This window comes from Gracilinanus agilis, chromosome 3, assembly GCF_016433145.1.
Source record: "Gracilinanus agilis isolate LMUSP501 chromosome 3, AgileGrace, whole genome shotgun sequence".
In the NCBI taxonomy this organism is placed as follows: domain Eukaryota; kingdom Metazoa; phylum Chordata; class Mammalia; order Didelphimorphia; family Didelphidae; genus Gracilinanus; species Gracilinanus agilis.
Genome location: NC_058132.1, coordinates 597,359,863 through 597,374,573, shown reverse-complemented (window position 1 = coordinate 597,374,573; position 14,711 = coordinate 597,359,863). Strand labels below are relative to the sequence as shown.

Here is a 14,711-nt window from a genome sequence, read left to right as displayed (position 1 = left end):
AAATTCATGTGTAAAATTTTACGACTTTGAATTTTTTTTTTTAGAAAAATTTTCCATGGTTACATAATTCATGTTCATACTCTCCCCTCCACATACACCCCAAGCCCGCCTCCCCCATCCCCCCTGGACACACATTTCCACTGGTTTTAACATGTGTCATCAATCAAGACTTATTTACATATTATTTGATAGATGTACTGGGGTGGTCGTTTCAAGTCTACATCCCCAATCATGTCCACATCAACCCATGTGTTCAAGCAATTGTTTTTCTCCTGTGTTTCCTCTCCTGTAGTTCTTCCTCTGAATGTGGATAGTGTTCTTTTCCATAAATCCCTCAGAATTGTCCTGGGTCATTGCATTGCTGCTAGTACAGAAGTCCATTACATTCGATTTTACCACAGTGTATCAGTCTCTGTGTACAATGTTGTTCTGGCTCTGCTTCTTTCATTCTTCATCAATTCCTGGAGGTGATTCCAGTTCCATGTGTGAAATTTTAAAGAGGAGGATTGTGGAAAGCTTTAAGTAGTATTGTCACATAAAGTAGCAATAGACAATAGAGAGGAAAGTGTGTTTTAAGAAAAAAAAAACATTTTAGGTGAGATTATCCCTAGACTATTAAAGAATGAAAATGGAATAACAAATATAATAAAACATAGAAAAGATCTATAAAGATATCTATAACAAACCTTTTCAGTCCCATCAACCATAAAAGATACATCACAGAAACTTCCAGGTTAAGATAGCAGAAAAGTAAAAGCAGCTGCTTAACCTCTCCTAACCCACACATACAGGACTCCTCAAGAGGACATAAAAACGAATCCAGACGAAGGAAGGGACCCCACAACAGGGCGCATTATTGAAGGTACATGGGATCAGGGCATTTCCATGCTATAAGGGGGTGAAATAGCTCTCACTAAAATACGAGCTGAGCAACCCCCTCCCACCACACCACCCACAATGCCAAAGCCTGCGCACAAGAGTTAGAGCAAGTTTGGGGTAGTAAGTTCTTGGCAGCTACCTGGGATAACCAGGGCCTGCTCCTGAGAGTAGCAAGACAAGAGACTAAAGAACTGGACTTTGAACACAGACCTTGAGTGCAGGCATGGACCGTGAGCACAGGCATGGACCTTGGATGGGGACCAAGTGCAGAGGGATGCATGTCTGTGGAAGCAGTGTCCCGAGACTGTTAAAGGAGCTTCAGGCAGAGGAGCAAGCAAGGGGACCACTAGGTGGCTTGGCCCTGAGAACAACTAGACTTGAGACCTCAGGAGCCTCAAGAGAGCAGACAGACCCTGGGTGTGAGGATAAAGCTGAGAGGGTGCATTGCACTGTGACTCAGATGAAAGCTGCTCCACAGCTTGATAGGATAGGCAAAGAGCCTGTCTGCCTCACTCAGACTTCTGACTAAGAAAGAAATAATAATAATGTCAAGCCAGGCACAAGAACCTCAAAAGAGAAAAATCAAGAAGAAATCATTAACACTCGACAACTTTTACACGGAAAAAATCCAGACAAGTAATCACACCCAAACCTTGCCAAAAAAATTAAAATTGGTCACAAGTTCTTGAAGAGTTCAAATCTGAGATCATGAGAAAGATGGAAGAGATTTGGCAAGGGAAGTGGGAAATTGCTCAAAAGGAAATTAGTAAGTTAAAAGACAGAAACTCCCAATTGGAGAAAGATGCCCCAAAATCAAACAAAATAATAAGCAAATTGGAGGAAACCACGGAAAACAGAATAGACCAAATCAAAAAGGAAAATCAAAAGATTATAGCAGGAAACCAGCCTCTAAAGACCAGAATTGGGCAAGTAGAAGCCAATGATCTCTCAAGACAGTGAGAACAAAGAAAGCAAAGTCAAAAGACTGATAAAATAGAAGGAAACATGAAATATCTCACTGAGAATTTGACAGATCATTGGTCTTCCTGAAAAAGCAGAAATTAATAGAAATTTGGACTCCATACTACAAGAAATTATCCAACAAAACTGCCCTGATGTTTTTCAACAAGAGAGTAAAACAGACATTGAAAGGATCCATAGATCACCCTCTACACCAGGGGTCGGCAACCTTATTGGCCGTGAGAGCCATAAATGCCACATTTTTTAAAATGTAATTTCGAGAGAGCCATACAGCTCTCACAGTGCGCGCTCCTGTAACAGTGCCTGAAAAAAAATTGACTTTATGGCTCCTGCAGAAAGAGCCAGATATGGCTCGAGAGCCATACATTGCAGACCCCTGCTCTACACTAAACCCTCAAAAGACAACCCCCAAGAATATAATAGCCAAATTCAACAGCTTCCAAGTAAAAGAAACAATTTTACAAGAAAACAGAAAGAGACAATTCAGATATCAAGGAGCACCAATGAGGATCACACAGGATCTGGCAGCCTCCACACTACAAGACCACAAGGCTTGGAATATGTTATTCAGAAAGGCAAGAGAACTGGGTCTATAACCAAGGATCACATACCCATCAAAATTGACTATGAGTTTTGATGTATGGGGAAAGTATGGGCATTCAACAAGATAGAAGATTTCCAAGTATTTGCACAGAAAAGACCAGGACTAAATGGAAAGTTTGATATACAACCACAAAAACCAAGAGAAACATGAAAGGTAAATAAGAAACAGATGGGAAATAAAGAAAACTCTTATTTTTAAATTTGCCTCTTTAAGGGCTTTAATAAGTTCAAATTATTTGTATTCCTATATGGAGAAATGTTATGTGTAATTTTAAAAAACTGCATTCACTATTATAGTAATTAGAATTATTATTCATAGGGAAAGGTTGGGGTACTAAATGGTCTAAGATGATAGGAGGAGGGGGGAAGAGCGGGTGACTAGTAGAGGGCACCAAAAGAGACTTGAATGAATAAGAAAAATAGGATATTCTATATCACACAAAGAGGGCATGGGAGGGGAGAGGATGAATATTATTATAAGGAGAGGAAGAGAGCATTAAGAGGTAATATTTAAACCTTTCTCTCAGAGGAATTAGCCCTGAGAGGGAAGAGTAGCTATATCCATGGGATAGAGAATTCTATCCAACCCTACTGAGAAAAACAGAAGGGATAAACCAAGGGGAGCAGGAGAGTGGGGAAGTCAAAAAAGGGAGGGGAGAAGAGGAGAGAGGGAATTCAGTAGGCCTTAAAAAATAAGAGGGAAATAATAAGGGAGGGGGTGGAAAGGGAAGTAAATCAAGGGAGGGGACAAGGGGGACTGGTCTAAAACAAACCACTAATTTAAAAGGAAATAGCTTAAGACAAAGGGGTAGAACTAGGAGAGGATACCAAAATGTTGGGGAATACACAACTGATAATTATAACTTTGAATGTGAATGGGATGAACTTACCCATAAAACGGAAGCAAATAGAGTGGATTAGAAAACAAAATCCTACCAAATGTTGTCTACAAAAAACACATATGAGGCACGTGGACATACACAGGTTTAAGGTCAATGGCTGGAGCAAAATCTTTTGGGCTTCAAATGAGAAAAATAAGGCAGGAGTGGTGATCATGATTTCTAACAAAGCCAAATTAAAAATAGATCTAATTAAAAGAGGCAGGGAAGGTAATTACATCCTGATAAAAGGCAGGATAGATAATGAGGAAATAACATTACTCAACATGTATGCACCAAATGGTATAGCATTCAAATTCTTTCAGCTGTACCTGGTACATTCACAAAGATTGACCATGTAATAGGGCATGGAAACATTGCAAACAAATGCAATAGAGAAGAAATAATAAATGTAACCTTTTCAGATCATAATGCAATAAAAATAATAATTAGTAAGGACACATGGACAGACAAATCAAAAACTAATTGGAAATTAAGTAATATGATTCTCCAAAACCAGTTAGTTAAAGAAGAAATCATAGAAACAATCAATAATTTCAATGAAGAGAATGACAATGATGAGACATCCTACCAAACATTGTGGGATACAGCTAAGGCAGCACTCAGAGGGAAATTTCTATCCTTGAGTGCATGCATTAACAACTTAGAGAGGGCAAAGATCAATGAACTGGGCATACAAATTAAAAAACTACAAAGGGAACAAATTAAAAATCCCCAGCTAAAGACGAAATTAGAGATTATAAAAATTAAAGGAGAAATCAATAAAATTGAAAGTAAAAGAACTATTGAATTAATAAATAAGACTAGAAGCTGGTACTTTGAAAAAACAAACAAAACTGATGAAGTACTGGTCAATCTAATTAAAAAAAGAAAGAAAAAACCAAATCATCAGCATTAAAGATAAAAACAGAGACCTCGCCTCTAATGAAGAGGAAATCAAGGCAATCACTAAAAACTATTTTGTCCAATTATATGGCAATAAATATAGCAACCTAGGTGAGATGGATGAATATTTACAAAAATATAAATTGCCTAGATTAACAGTAGAAGAAATAGAATACTTAAATAACCCCATATCAGAAAAAGAAATTGAACAAGGCATCAAAGAACTCCCTAAGAAAAAATCCCCAGGACCAGATGAATTCACAAGTGAATTCTATCAAACCTTCAAAGAAAAACTAATTCCAATATTATACAAACTATTTGACATAATAAGCAAAGAAGGAGTTCTACCAAACTCCTTTTATGATGGTATTGATCCCAAAGCCAGATAGATCAAAAACAGAGAAAGAAAATTATAGACCAATCTCCTTAATGACAATAGATGCAAAAATCTTAAATAGAATACTAGCAAAAAGACTCCAGCAAGTGATCAAGAGGGTTATTCATCATGATCAAGTGGGATTTATACCAGGAATTTAAGGATGGTTCAACATTAAAAAACCATCCACATAAATGACTATATCAAAAAGCTAAGAAACAAAAACCACATGATTAGCTCAATAGATGCTGAAAAAGACTTTGACAAAATACAGCACCCATTCCTACTGAAAACACTAGAAAGTAGAGGAATAGAAGGACCTTTCCTAAAAATAATAAACAATATATACCTAAAACAATCAACAAGCATCATATGCAATTAGTAAGGGCACATGGCAATTTTCAGATAAAGAAATCAAAAGTATCAATAAGCACATGAGAAAGTGTTCTAAATCTCTAATAATTAGAGAAATGCAAATCAAAACAACTCTGAGGTACCACCTTACACCTAGCAGATTGGTTAAAATGACAGCAGGGAAGAGTAATGAATGTTGGAGGGGATATGGCAAAATTTGGACATTAATGCATTGCTGGTGGAGTTGTGAACTGATCCAACCATTATGGATGGCAATTTGGAACTATGCCCAAAAGGGCTATAAAAGAATGTCTGCCCTTCAATCCAGCCATAGCATTGCTGGGTTTGTACTCCAAAGAGATCATAGATAAACAGACTTATACAAAAATATTTATAGCTGCACTTTTTGTGGTGGCAAAAAACCGGGAAATGAGGGTTTACCCTTCAATTGGGGAATGGCTGAACAAATTGTGGTATATGCTGGTGATGGAATTCTACTGTGCTCAAAGGAATAATAAACTGGAGGAATTCCATGTGAACTGGAAAGACCTTCAGGAATTGATGCAGAGTGAAAGGAGCAGAGCCAGAAGAACATTATATTCAGAGACTGATACACTGTGGTAAAATAGAATGTAATGGACTTCTGTACTAGCAATAATTCAATGACTCAGGACAATTCTGAGGGATTTATGGAAAAGAATGCTACCCACATTCAGAGGAAGAACTACAGAAGTGGAAACACAGAAGAAAAACAACTGCTTGAACACATGGGTTGATGAAGACATGATTGGGGATGTAGACTCAAAACAACCACACCAATGTAACTATCAATAATATGTAAATAAGTCTTGATTGATGATACATGTTAAAACCAGTAGAAATATGCTTTGGATGGAGGGGGTGAAGGGGAAAGTAAAAATATGAATCATGTAACCATTGTAAATTTTTCTAAAAAAATAAAATGCTTAAAGAAAAAAAAGAAAAAAGATATACATCACATTTGTATTTACAATCACCATTATATGCATATGGAAGGAGAAAACAAAAATACAAAAATTCCACTCTACTAGACCTAAGTATAAAAATACAAATTATTTTAGATTCTGAAGATATCTTTAAGTGAGGGAAGAAAGGAAAGATTTGGGGAAAAAATTCATGGACAACATTACTACCAAAAAAGACAATCAAGACTACAAATGATGAACACTCATATACTTATTTTGCTATCTCTACAACGTCTTTCCATGAACAATATACACATAAATTGAATATCCCTGAAGGAGGATACTCTCTTATACATACTCCTCTATGTGTGTGGCAATATGTGAGTGTAAGGGAATGGACAGGTTTTTAAACATATCATTTGGAGATCACAGCTCTATAATCAGACTGCGTAAGTAACTATAAAGTACAAAGAATACAAAATCTGCCACTGCTTGCTATTTTTTGCCTTTTAAAAGTCATTTGATTGAATAGATCAGAATACCATTTTAAGAGTTCCTTTGTAACAAATTGTCTCTCCTGTAAATATCAAAATCACACAAGAGTCCTTGAAGGATACATCAACATGGATAACTTTATTCAACAATCCTCTAATTAAAAAGAGAGACATTCCTGTCAAAGAATCTAATTGTCTCATATAAAACCTAAATGAAAGAGATTCTCAAAGAATCTCTGTGTGCTCATATTTATAGATAATACTGTGTGACAAGCTCCAGAATATTGCAAAATCCACAAATTAGATCATTCAAAAGAAGGCAATCAAAATATACACATAAAGAAAATGAAGAGGATGGCAATTGCTAGTCATGAGCCCCCAACTAGAAAGAAACAATTCAAATACCTTGGAATTACAATCAGGATCACAAAGGACCTAGAGGCTTCTACATTAAAAGACTGGAAGGTATGGAATATGATATTCAGGAAGGAAAAATATCTGGGTTTACAACCTAGAGTCACCTATCCAGCAAAACTGAGTATATTCTTTCAGGGGAAAAAATGGACATTCAATAAGATAGAAGATTTCCAAGCATTCCTGAAGAATAAGCTAGACCTAAACAAAAAATCTATAGTCCAAACACAAGACCCAAGAGAAGCCTAAAAAGGTAAATAAGAGAAAATTTAAGGGACTCATTAAGGCCAAAATATGTATATTTCTACATGGAAAGAAGATATCTGTAATTCTGAAAAATTACTCTTAGTAGTAGAGAAAATAGAAGGAATATACTTAGAACGAGGGTGGAGAAGTAAGCTGATTAAGATGACACGATGTATTTGATGATATCTGATGATATGTGTGTATAAATGTGATTATATTAAATGATATGTATGTATAATATGTATGTAAAAATCAAGGAGTGAAAGAGGATTGCACTGAAAGAAAAGGGAAGGGAGAGATAGAATGGGGTAAATTATATAACATAAAGAGGCATGAAAAATAATTATAGAGAGGGGAGGATAAGAGTGGTGACAGATAATGCTTAAACTTTACTCTCATCATAACTGGCTCAGAGAGGGGAAAGCAAATATACTCATTGGAATATAGAATTATATCTTACCCTAAAGAGAGAAGCAGAAGGGGAATAAGACAAGGGAAGGGGGAGGTAACTGGTGGGAAGGGGGAGGGAGGATGATAAAAAGCAAAATACTGATGAGAAGGAAGAGAGTGAAAGGGAATAGAGCAGGATCTAAAGGGGAACCCAGTGGAAGTGCTTATTGGATCTGGGACTGGGGAGGTAAGAGGGGAGGGAAAGAAAATGAATCATGGAAACATAGGAAAATATTTATTTGTATCCCCAACACTTAGCACAATACCACTGGCATTATAGTAAGCAATTAAAAATATTTAATTAAACTGAAATTGAATAGTTCAATAATTCTTAGATTATACTGTGTTCCAGGTAAGTTGCTTTTTATATGTTAGATTTTCTTCTATTTTTTTTTTTTACAATTTTGTTTTAATATTTATTGATAACTTCAGTAGCTTTCTGTAGGAACCATTCTCATTTTCAGGACAGTAGTTCTCCTACTTGCCATAGAATATAGGACCCCCCCCACATTTGACTCTTCCTGGGGTATTTCTCCTCTGATGCTGGGATCCAAGACCACTCCTGTGTCAAATTCCCCCAAGGTCTTCAGAGACACCTCAGGTTAGCCTTTTTCTAGTGCAGCGCTGGTGAATCTTTTAGAGATCATGTACCCAAACTACAACTTCAAGCTGCCTGTGAGTCCCCTGCATTACCCCCCCAGAGTGGAGGGAGGAAGTGCTCGCATTGGGCTGCTTGATGGAGGGACAGGTCATGTGAAAAATGTCTTCAGGTGCTGTGGAGAGGGAAAGGAGCAGCCCCACTCCTGCACACTGGGGCATGGGTGCCATGTCTTTGCCAACACGGATCTAGTATCTTTCTCTAGGCTCTGGGCTCATGCTGCTACACCAGAATCTTCTTAGAGCTCCCCATAGGTATCCTGCATCCTGGGCTCCTACCACCAGGGAACTCTAGGGGCACCTAGGTTGATTTTATCTAAAGTCATTTTCATTCCACTAGTTTTGGCATTGTAGGTACTAAATGGACCTTATCCCTAGCTGACATGAACTCAACTTTCCACTTAGCTCTGGATCTCCCCAAGATTACAGGGGTATTTCTATGGATCCCAAGGCCAGGTGAAGCCCTACTAAATTCCAATCAGGGGATCTAGGTTCCTCTACATTCTAGGGTGCTACTATCTCTCCACCCATATATATCTTCTACTACTCATCCCAAACCTCACCTTTAAAAAAAAGTTCTTGAAGGCTTTTTTTATGTCACAGACATTTTCTGAATTCTACCCTTATACCGAAGAACCTGCCCTTATCACAAATGAAAACAATTAAGCAAGACAAATCAACAAAGTCCAAGTATGACAATACATGCAACATCCTGCATCTCCATCTATCTCTCTCCAGAAAGGAATATTTTATCAAATGTCCAACGTAACCAAAACTTGTAATTCTCTTTAATGTAAATTCAATTACCTTTTAGTTGACTGCTTCTTAATTTAGGAATGTCTAGAATTATTCTCCCACCCTGGGTTTAAAGGTACCATAGCCCCTTTCTTCTTCATACCATTACTTCTACTATCCTCCCACTCTCAGCCCCTTCACCTGTTATCCAACTCCTTAATCTTCCCAAGAGTGGCTGCTTTTCCATTTAAATTAATCTCTAATTGGAAACTGTAGGTAAGAAATTTTGGAGAAGAGTCTTCTCTTAAATCCTAATCCTCCACCTTTAACTTTAACTTTTTTTTTTTAGTGTTCTGTGTATTTATTGTTTTACAGCAGAATACCCAACACAGATCATCAAAACTGCCAAATAGTCAGTTGTGCAAAATAGAATATAGAGAGTGCTTAAGTACAACTGGGAGACATGATTTTTTTCTTTAAATAAATTACTTAAACACAAATTTATGGTCCTACAAACTAGCATTAAACTAGATGGTCTAAGTTGATCTGCCTCCTTGGACTCACAGTAACTGTTATTTTTCCCACAATCAATAGAATCAATATACTGAATCATCAGCTCCATTGTGTGAATAATGGATCACAATAAATGAGTCCCTTTTTCTAAGAGCTTTTCCTGGCTCTTCTACAAACATGATCTGGCCTGGAATTTCTTGAAGGTCAATGGTCCAAAATGCTAAGTATGGTTAAGTACCCAACATGATCTATATTCACTGTTTCCATTTTTAGGTAGGATGTACTTAGATTACTTTCTTCAATTCATCATAGAGGACAAGTACAAAAGCTCCACCCATGCCTCTAAGAACACTGGACCAGGCACCCTTCAAGAAAGCTTTGCCACCCTCATCTTTAGCAATCTTCCTCCAGCAGTCAATTGTCCCAGTGTATGTGATATCAGCTCCTTTGTACCCACACTGCATCATCATTCACCACCTTAATGTGTCAAAGGGATAGGAAACCACACCTATACTTATACTTATCCTTAAAGGCGAAGGGCCTGAGTGGGGAAATATCTGATCACATTTGCTAAGTTACCCCACCAGAAGGAAAGCATCCCTTATTCTTTTGGAATTCAGACTATACAATCCATAATGCCTTTGTACTGCTTATCTGATGCAATATGTCTACTTGCATGCTGCACCTGCAATATAATAGCTTGACTCCCTCAATGGGGGCCACCACGGTCTTGGAAATAGCAGCAGTGATGCCACCAGCCAAGAAGCCCTTGGCAAAGGAGATGGCCTGTTCTGTCATCGTTACAGAGGGAATAGGTGGTAGAATTGGAAAAAGAAAGCCAGTGTAAGAGGGCTGAAGGCTGAGAAACACTTTGATGTCTGAACAGGCCATTGCTACAGCTCGGACCACAAGTAAGTTCAAGAGACTGTCTGTGGTTACAGTCCATCTCCCTCTTTCTTTACCCTGAGTCCTCCAGATAAAATAAATAAAATGTTTAAAAAGAATAGTTAAGCAGAACAAAAATCTGCTCTGGGGTACTTCTGGAAACCTACATATCTGATACACAAGAGACATTAAATGTACAGGTCTACCTTCTTTGCTGTTTGGCCATCCATAATCCAAATGTTCTGAGAATTTCCAGCTAACATACTACTATGTTACAGAATGGGAACTAGAAGATGTACTGTGGTCCTGTGGCCAGCCTGGAAGGTGGGACAGGACCCCTTGCTAATATCGGTCAGCTACCTCAGATCTCAGACTCCACTCAGGAGGAGAGGTAGGAATGAAGCTCAAGTTGAGGAAGAGAGGAGGTCAGAAGGGAGTTGTCAGTGGCATGAGTTGCTTATTATCATGCCTAATTATCCAGAAAAAAACCTACTACTAATGAATAGTATTAAATGTGCACCAAATTAACTTTCTTCTAAGTTTTATTTTACCAGTAAACAGTATTTATACACTTCGTATTCATAGCTAGTTGCTCACATATAGTTGTCCACATGTGACTGTGAAAATTAGTGGAAACACTGCTTAAAACATTTTAATTTGGGGGGCAGCTGGGTAGCTCAGTGGATTGAGAGCTAGGTCTAGAGATGGGAGGTCCTAGGTTCAAATCTGGCCTCAGACACTTCCCAGCTGTGTGACCCTGGGCAAGTCACTTGACCCCCATTGCCCACCCTTACCACTCTTCCACCTATGAGCCAATACACAGAAGTTAAGGGTTTAAAAAAATTTTTCGATTTTTAACAAGTGAACTACTACATAACATTTCACGAGTACAACTATTGCTTAAAGCAAGGTATATCAATATTTTAATCTATTTTTTCAATCTAAATAATAACTATTGAAAAGAACAGAAGAATATAATAAGTGGCTGATGGTTTCTTACGCTAAATCTTAAAAGAAGTTTAAGAATAATCTTACCTGGGTTCTGGCTATAAAAAGGTCCTCCATTGACCTGGTTCTGAAGGCTTGTCTGTGAGGTTATGGATGGAGGACGTCTATAGGGCAAAGAGCCTCCTATTGTTGGGGGAGTGTGCCGAGAAGCAGGTCTGTTCATGCTGTAGAACTGTACAGGATGACCTGGTTTGGGGGTGAGCAGTAATCTGTCATTCAAAAGAAAATGCTAAAAGCCTTGATTAAATTTAAATTATTTTTAATTTAAAAAATCTATTTAAAGAAGGGTAGTTTTAATAACAGTATTCAAAAGTGCTTAATATTTAAAGTGTTCAAATGCCCATCAAGCTGAATGCAAGTTGCCCTGTAATAATAAACAGCAAAGTAATTACTTTCATTATCAAGTTAGAAAAACAGATAAGTAAAATAGTAGCTACATTTAATAAATCTTTTCCTGAATAGCTTAATAAGTTATATATAACAGGCTTATATGTCTTTATCCCATACACACCACCTCAAGCTTATAATCATCAACTAAGTATCCATATTTGCAAAGGAACAAATTGGAAATTTATGAAATCTATAGCTTAAAATCCAAGAGGAACGGCAACTAAAATTGTAGCTAATTTAATGAGGTAAGAGTGATATATAAGTCACCTGATACTTCAGGGGGAAAAAAAAACCTAAAATGAGATCCTAAAATGAAAGTCAAAAGACCTTTATTATTTAAGTAAACAAATTAATCAGTAGGACTAAATTATTTTGTTAGAGCATTATTAAAAATCTAAGAAATTCCTCTAAAAAGTAACTGGGAACAAAATGTTCACATCTAATGAAAAGAAACTAAATCTGAAGTCCAAGGACTTCTTTTCAAATCCTTCCTCTGCCATTTATTGTCTTTGTCACCCTGGGCAAGTCACATAGCCCCTGTAGGCCGAAACTCCCTCAGCTGTAAAATGAGAGGTTAGATTACATAGACTCTGAGGTCCCTTCTCATTCTAGAAAGATGACCATATAAGAGACTTATAGACCTAAAAGAACTTTTTATGAGACCATTCAATCTAACCTTCTCATTTTGCAGATATGCAAACTGGGACCTAAAGAGTAAAGTGACTTGACCAAAGCCATACAAATAGTCATGGATAAGCCAGGATTCAAGCCAAGGACCCCAGGCTGTAAACGCTTTATGCCATTACATCAAGCAGCCTCCCACAGGTTTCTCTGATGCCCCTTACATTTCTCTAAGTCAAAGATCCACCTCTGATTAAAACTAAGAAACTCCAATGCAGAGAAACACACACACACACACACACACACACACACACACACACACACACACACGCTGCATGATACATCAACAATACCAAACTAAATAAAGCCATCACTGACATCAAAGAGTTCTTTTCTACACTAAGTTTTTATCAGCTAAAGCCAACTGGAAATTTCATTTCCTATTTCATCTTTTTTTTATAAGTAGGGTGAGTCTATGAGTCTAAGACAGAATAGAACATTATATAAACATTTTTTCCAGATGATGTTCATAACTTTCTATGAGGAAAAATAAATTTACATTTCTCTTTGCACCATGTTTCTCCCCTTACTAATGAAATTAAGTCCTTTTTATATTGTTAACAATAGTTTTTAACTTTCAATCACCAATTTAACTGGAATCCCAGAATTTCATAGTTGGAAGGAACCCCAGAGGACAGCTATTCGAAAAAGCACCAGAACAATAGTTCTTTCTATAATATACCTGGCAAGTGACTTATATAGCCCAGAGGTTCCCAAAGTATGAATCTGAGACCCCTTTAGGACTCCTGAGACCTTTATAGGATATGTGGACAGTCAAAAATAATTTCATAATAACATTAAGATACTATTTGTCTACTAAATACTCTTCCCTTTTCAAACTACATACCAGAATGAGGCCCAACTGTCTTCCTATACTGAAACCAAAACAGTAGAGTACAACGGATTGAATTCAGAGACAGGTATCAAAGAAATCTAGCTTTTTTTTTTTTGGTAAAGAGATTTACAAAATTTTGTAAAGAAATGCCATTCTTCTCACAATTTTTATTTTGTTTTGAAAAACAGTAATTTTAAATGCCATTTATGTTAAGATGTTTATTATTGTTATTTTAAATGTATTAATAAATAAATAAATATTTTAAAAGCCTGTTTTAATTTAATTTCTCATACAATAATAACCATGGAAAGGAAAGGAAAGGAAAGGAAAGGAAAGGNTTGAGTTGTTAGTGTTAGACATTCAGGTCTTAATGCTAACCAAATGAAAGCGAGGGTTGGGAAAAAAGCAGTTCATGTTAAAGAATTGTTAAATATGCAGCAAATAAGTTGACATGCTTAGGCTATTGATACAGACTTAAAAATCCTTAAAGAAAATAAATAATTTAATGCCATTTTTACCTGAAAAACAGAAAAAGATAGAGGGGGACAGAGGAGAAAAAGAGAAGATGGGGAGAGAAAGGAGGGGGAAGGGCAGTAGGCGAGGATAGGGTTAGGATAGATTTTTTTTGTCAGTTATAGGAGCAAAAAACAAACAACTTATTTATCTGAACAGAGTAGAAAAGAAGTGTGTATATGTGTATATGTGTATATATATATATATATATATATATATATATACATATATATATATATAATGCCAAGTTTTTAAAAACCACAAAATTCTTCTAATTCTGACTATATTATATGATTACATTTTATCATGGTCACGCAATAAACTATAATAAATGGCCCAACTATATCCTCCCAATATCAGTTAACTCCAGTGGCTCCCTATTACCTTCAGCATCAAATACAAAAACACTCTGATTAGCATTCAAAGCCCTTCATAACCTGGCCTTCTCCTACTCTTCTAGTCATCTTACACATGACTTCCCAAAAAGTACTCTTTGATCTGGTGAAAGTGGCTATTCCTTAAACAAGACTCTCCATCTCTGGACCCTGAGCATTTTCTCTGATTCACTCTCATGTCTGAAATGTTCTGCCTCCTCTGCTCTGCTACTGACATCTCTGGCTTCCTTTAAGTCTAAATTGAAATCCTATCTTCTACAGGAAACCTTCCCTAACCTCTAATTCTTTCTCTATTAATGATCTTCTATTTGTCCTGAATGTCATTTGGTCACATTACTTGTATGCTTTTCTTTCCCATTAAGACTGTGAACTTCCTGAAGACAAGGATTATCATTTGACTCTTTTTGTATCCCCAGTGTTTAGCTCTATGTTTGGGATATAATAGGTGATTAATAAATGCTTATTGATTAAATGTTTGCCACTAGTACCCAATCATCATGCTTTTGTTCCAGGCAACATGTACATATATGTGATAAATATATAACATTATCAAAATGAATATAAGGCAGTTAGG

The 14,711-nt window shown here is 36.7% G+C and overlaps 1 protein-coding gene across 26 annotated transcripts in view; it reads right to left on the bottom strand.

The window, feature by feature from the left end:
* Positions 1 to 14,711, bottom strand: part of ABI2 (abl interactor 2) — a 144,694-nt gene that overhangs the window by 36,212 nt on the left and 93,771 nt on the right. For 23 of the 26 annotated variants that reach the window (XM_044670677.1, XM_044670650.1, XM_044670653.1 and 20 more), the window contains one exon: positions 11,351 to 11,509. The exons of 1 other annotated variant lie outside the window; for it this stretch is intronic. In XM_044670677.1, the coding sequence (XP_044526612.1) occupies positions 11,351 to 11,509 (159 nt within the window). Of the gene's footprint in view, positions 1 to 11,350; positions 11,513 to 14,711 lie in introns of all 26 variants that reach the window. 2 more of the 26 variants (XM_044670656.1, XM_044670655.1) reach the window with 1 other exon arrangement.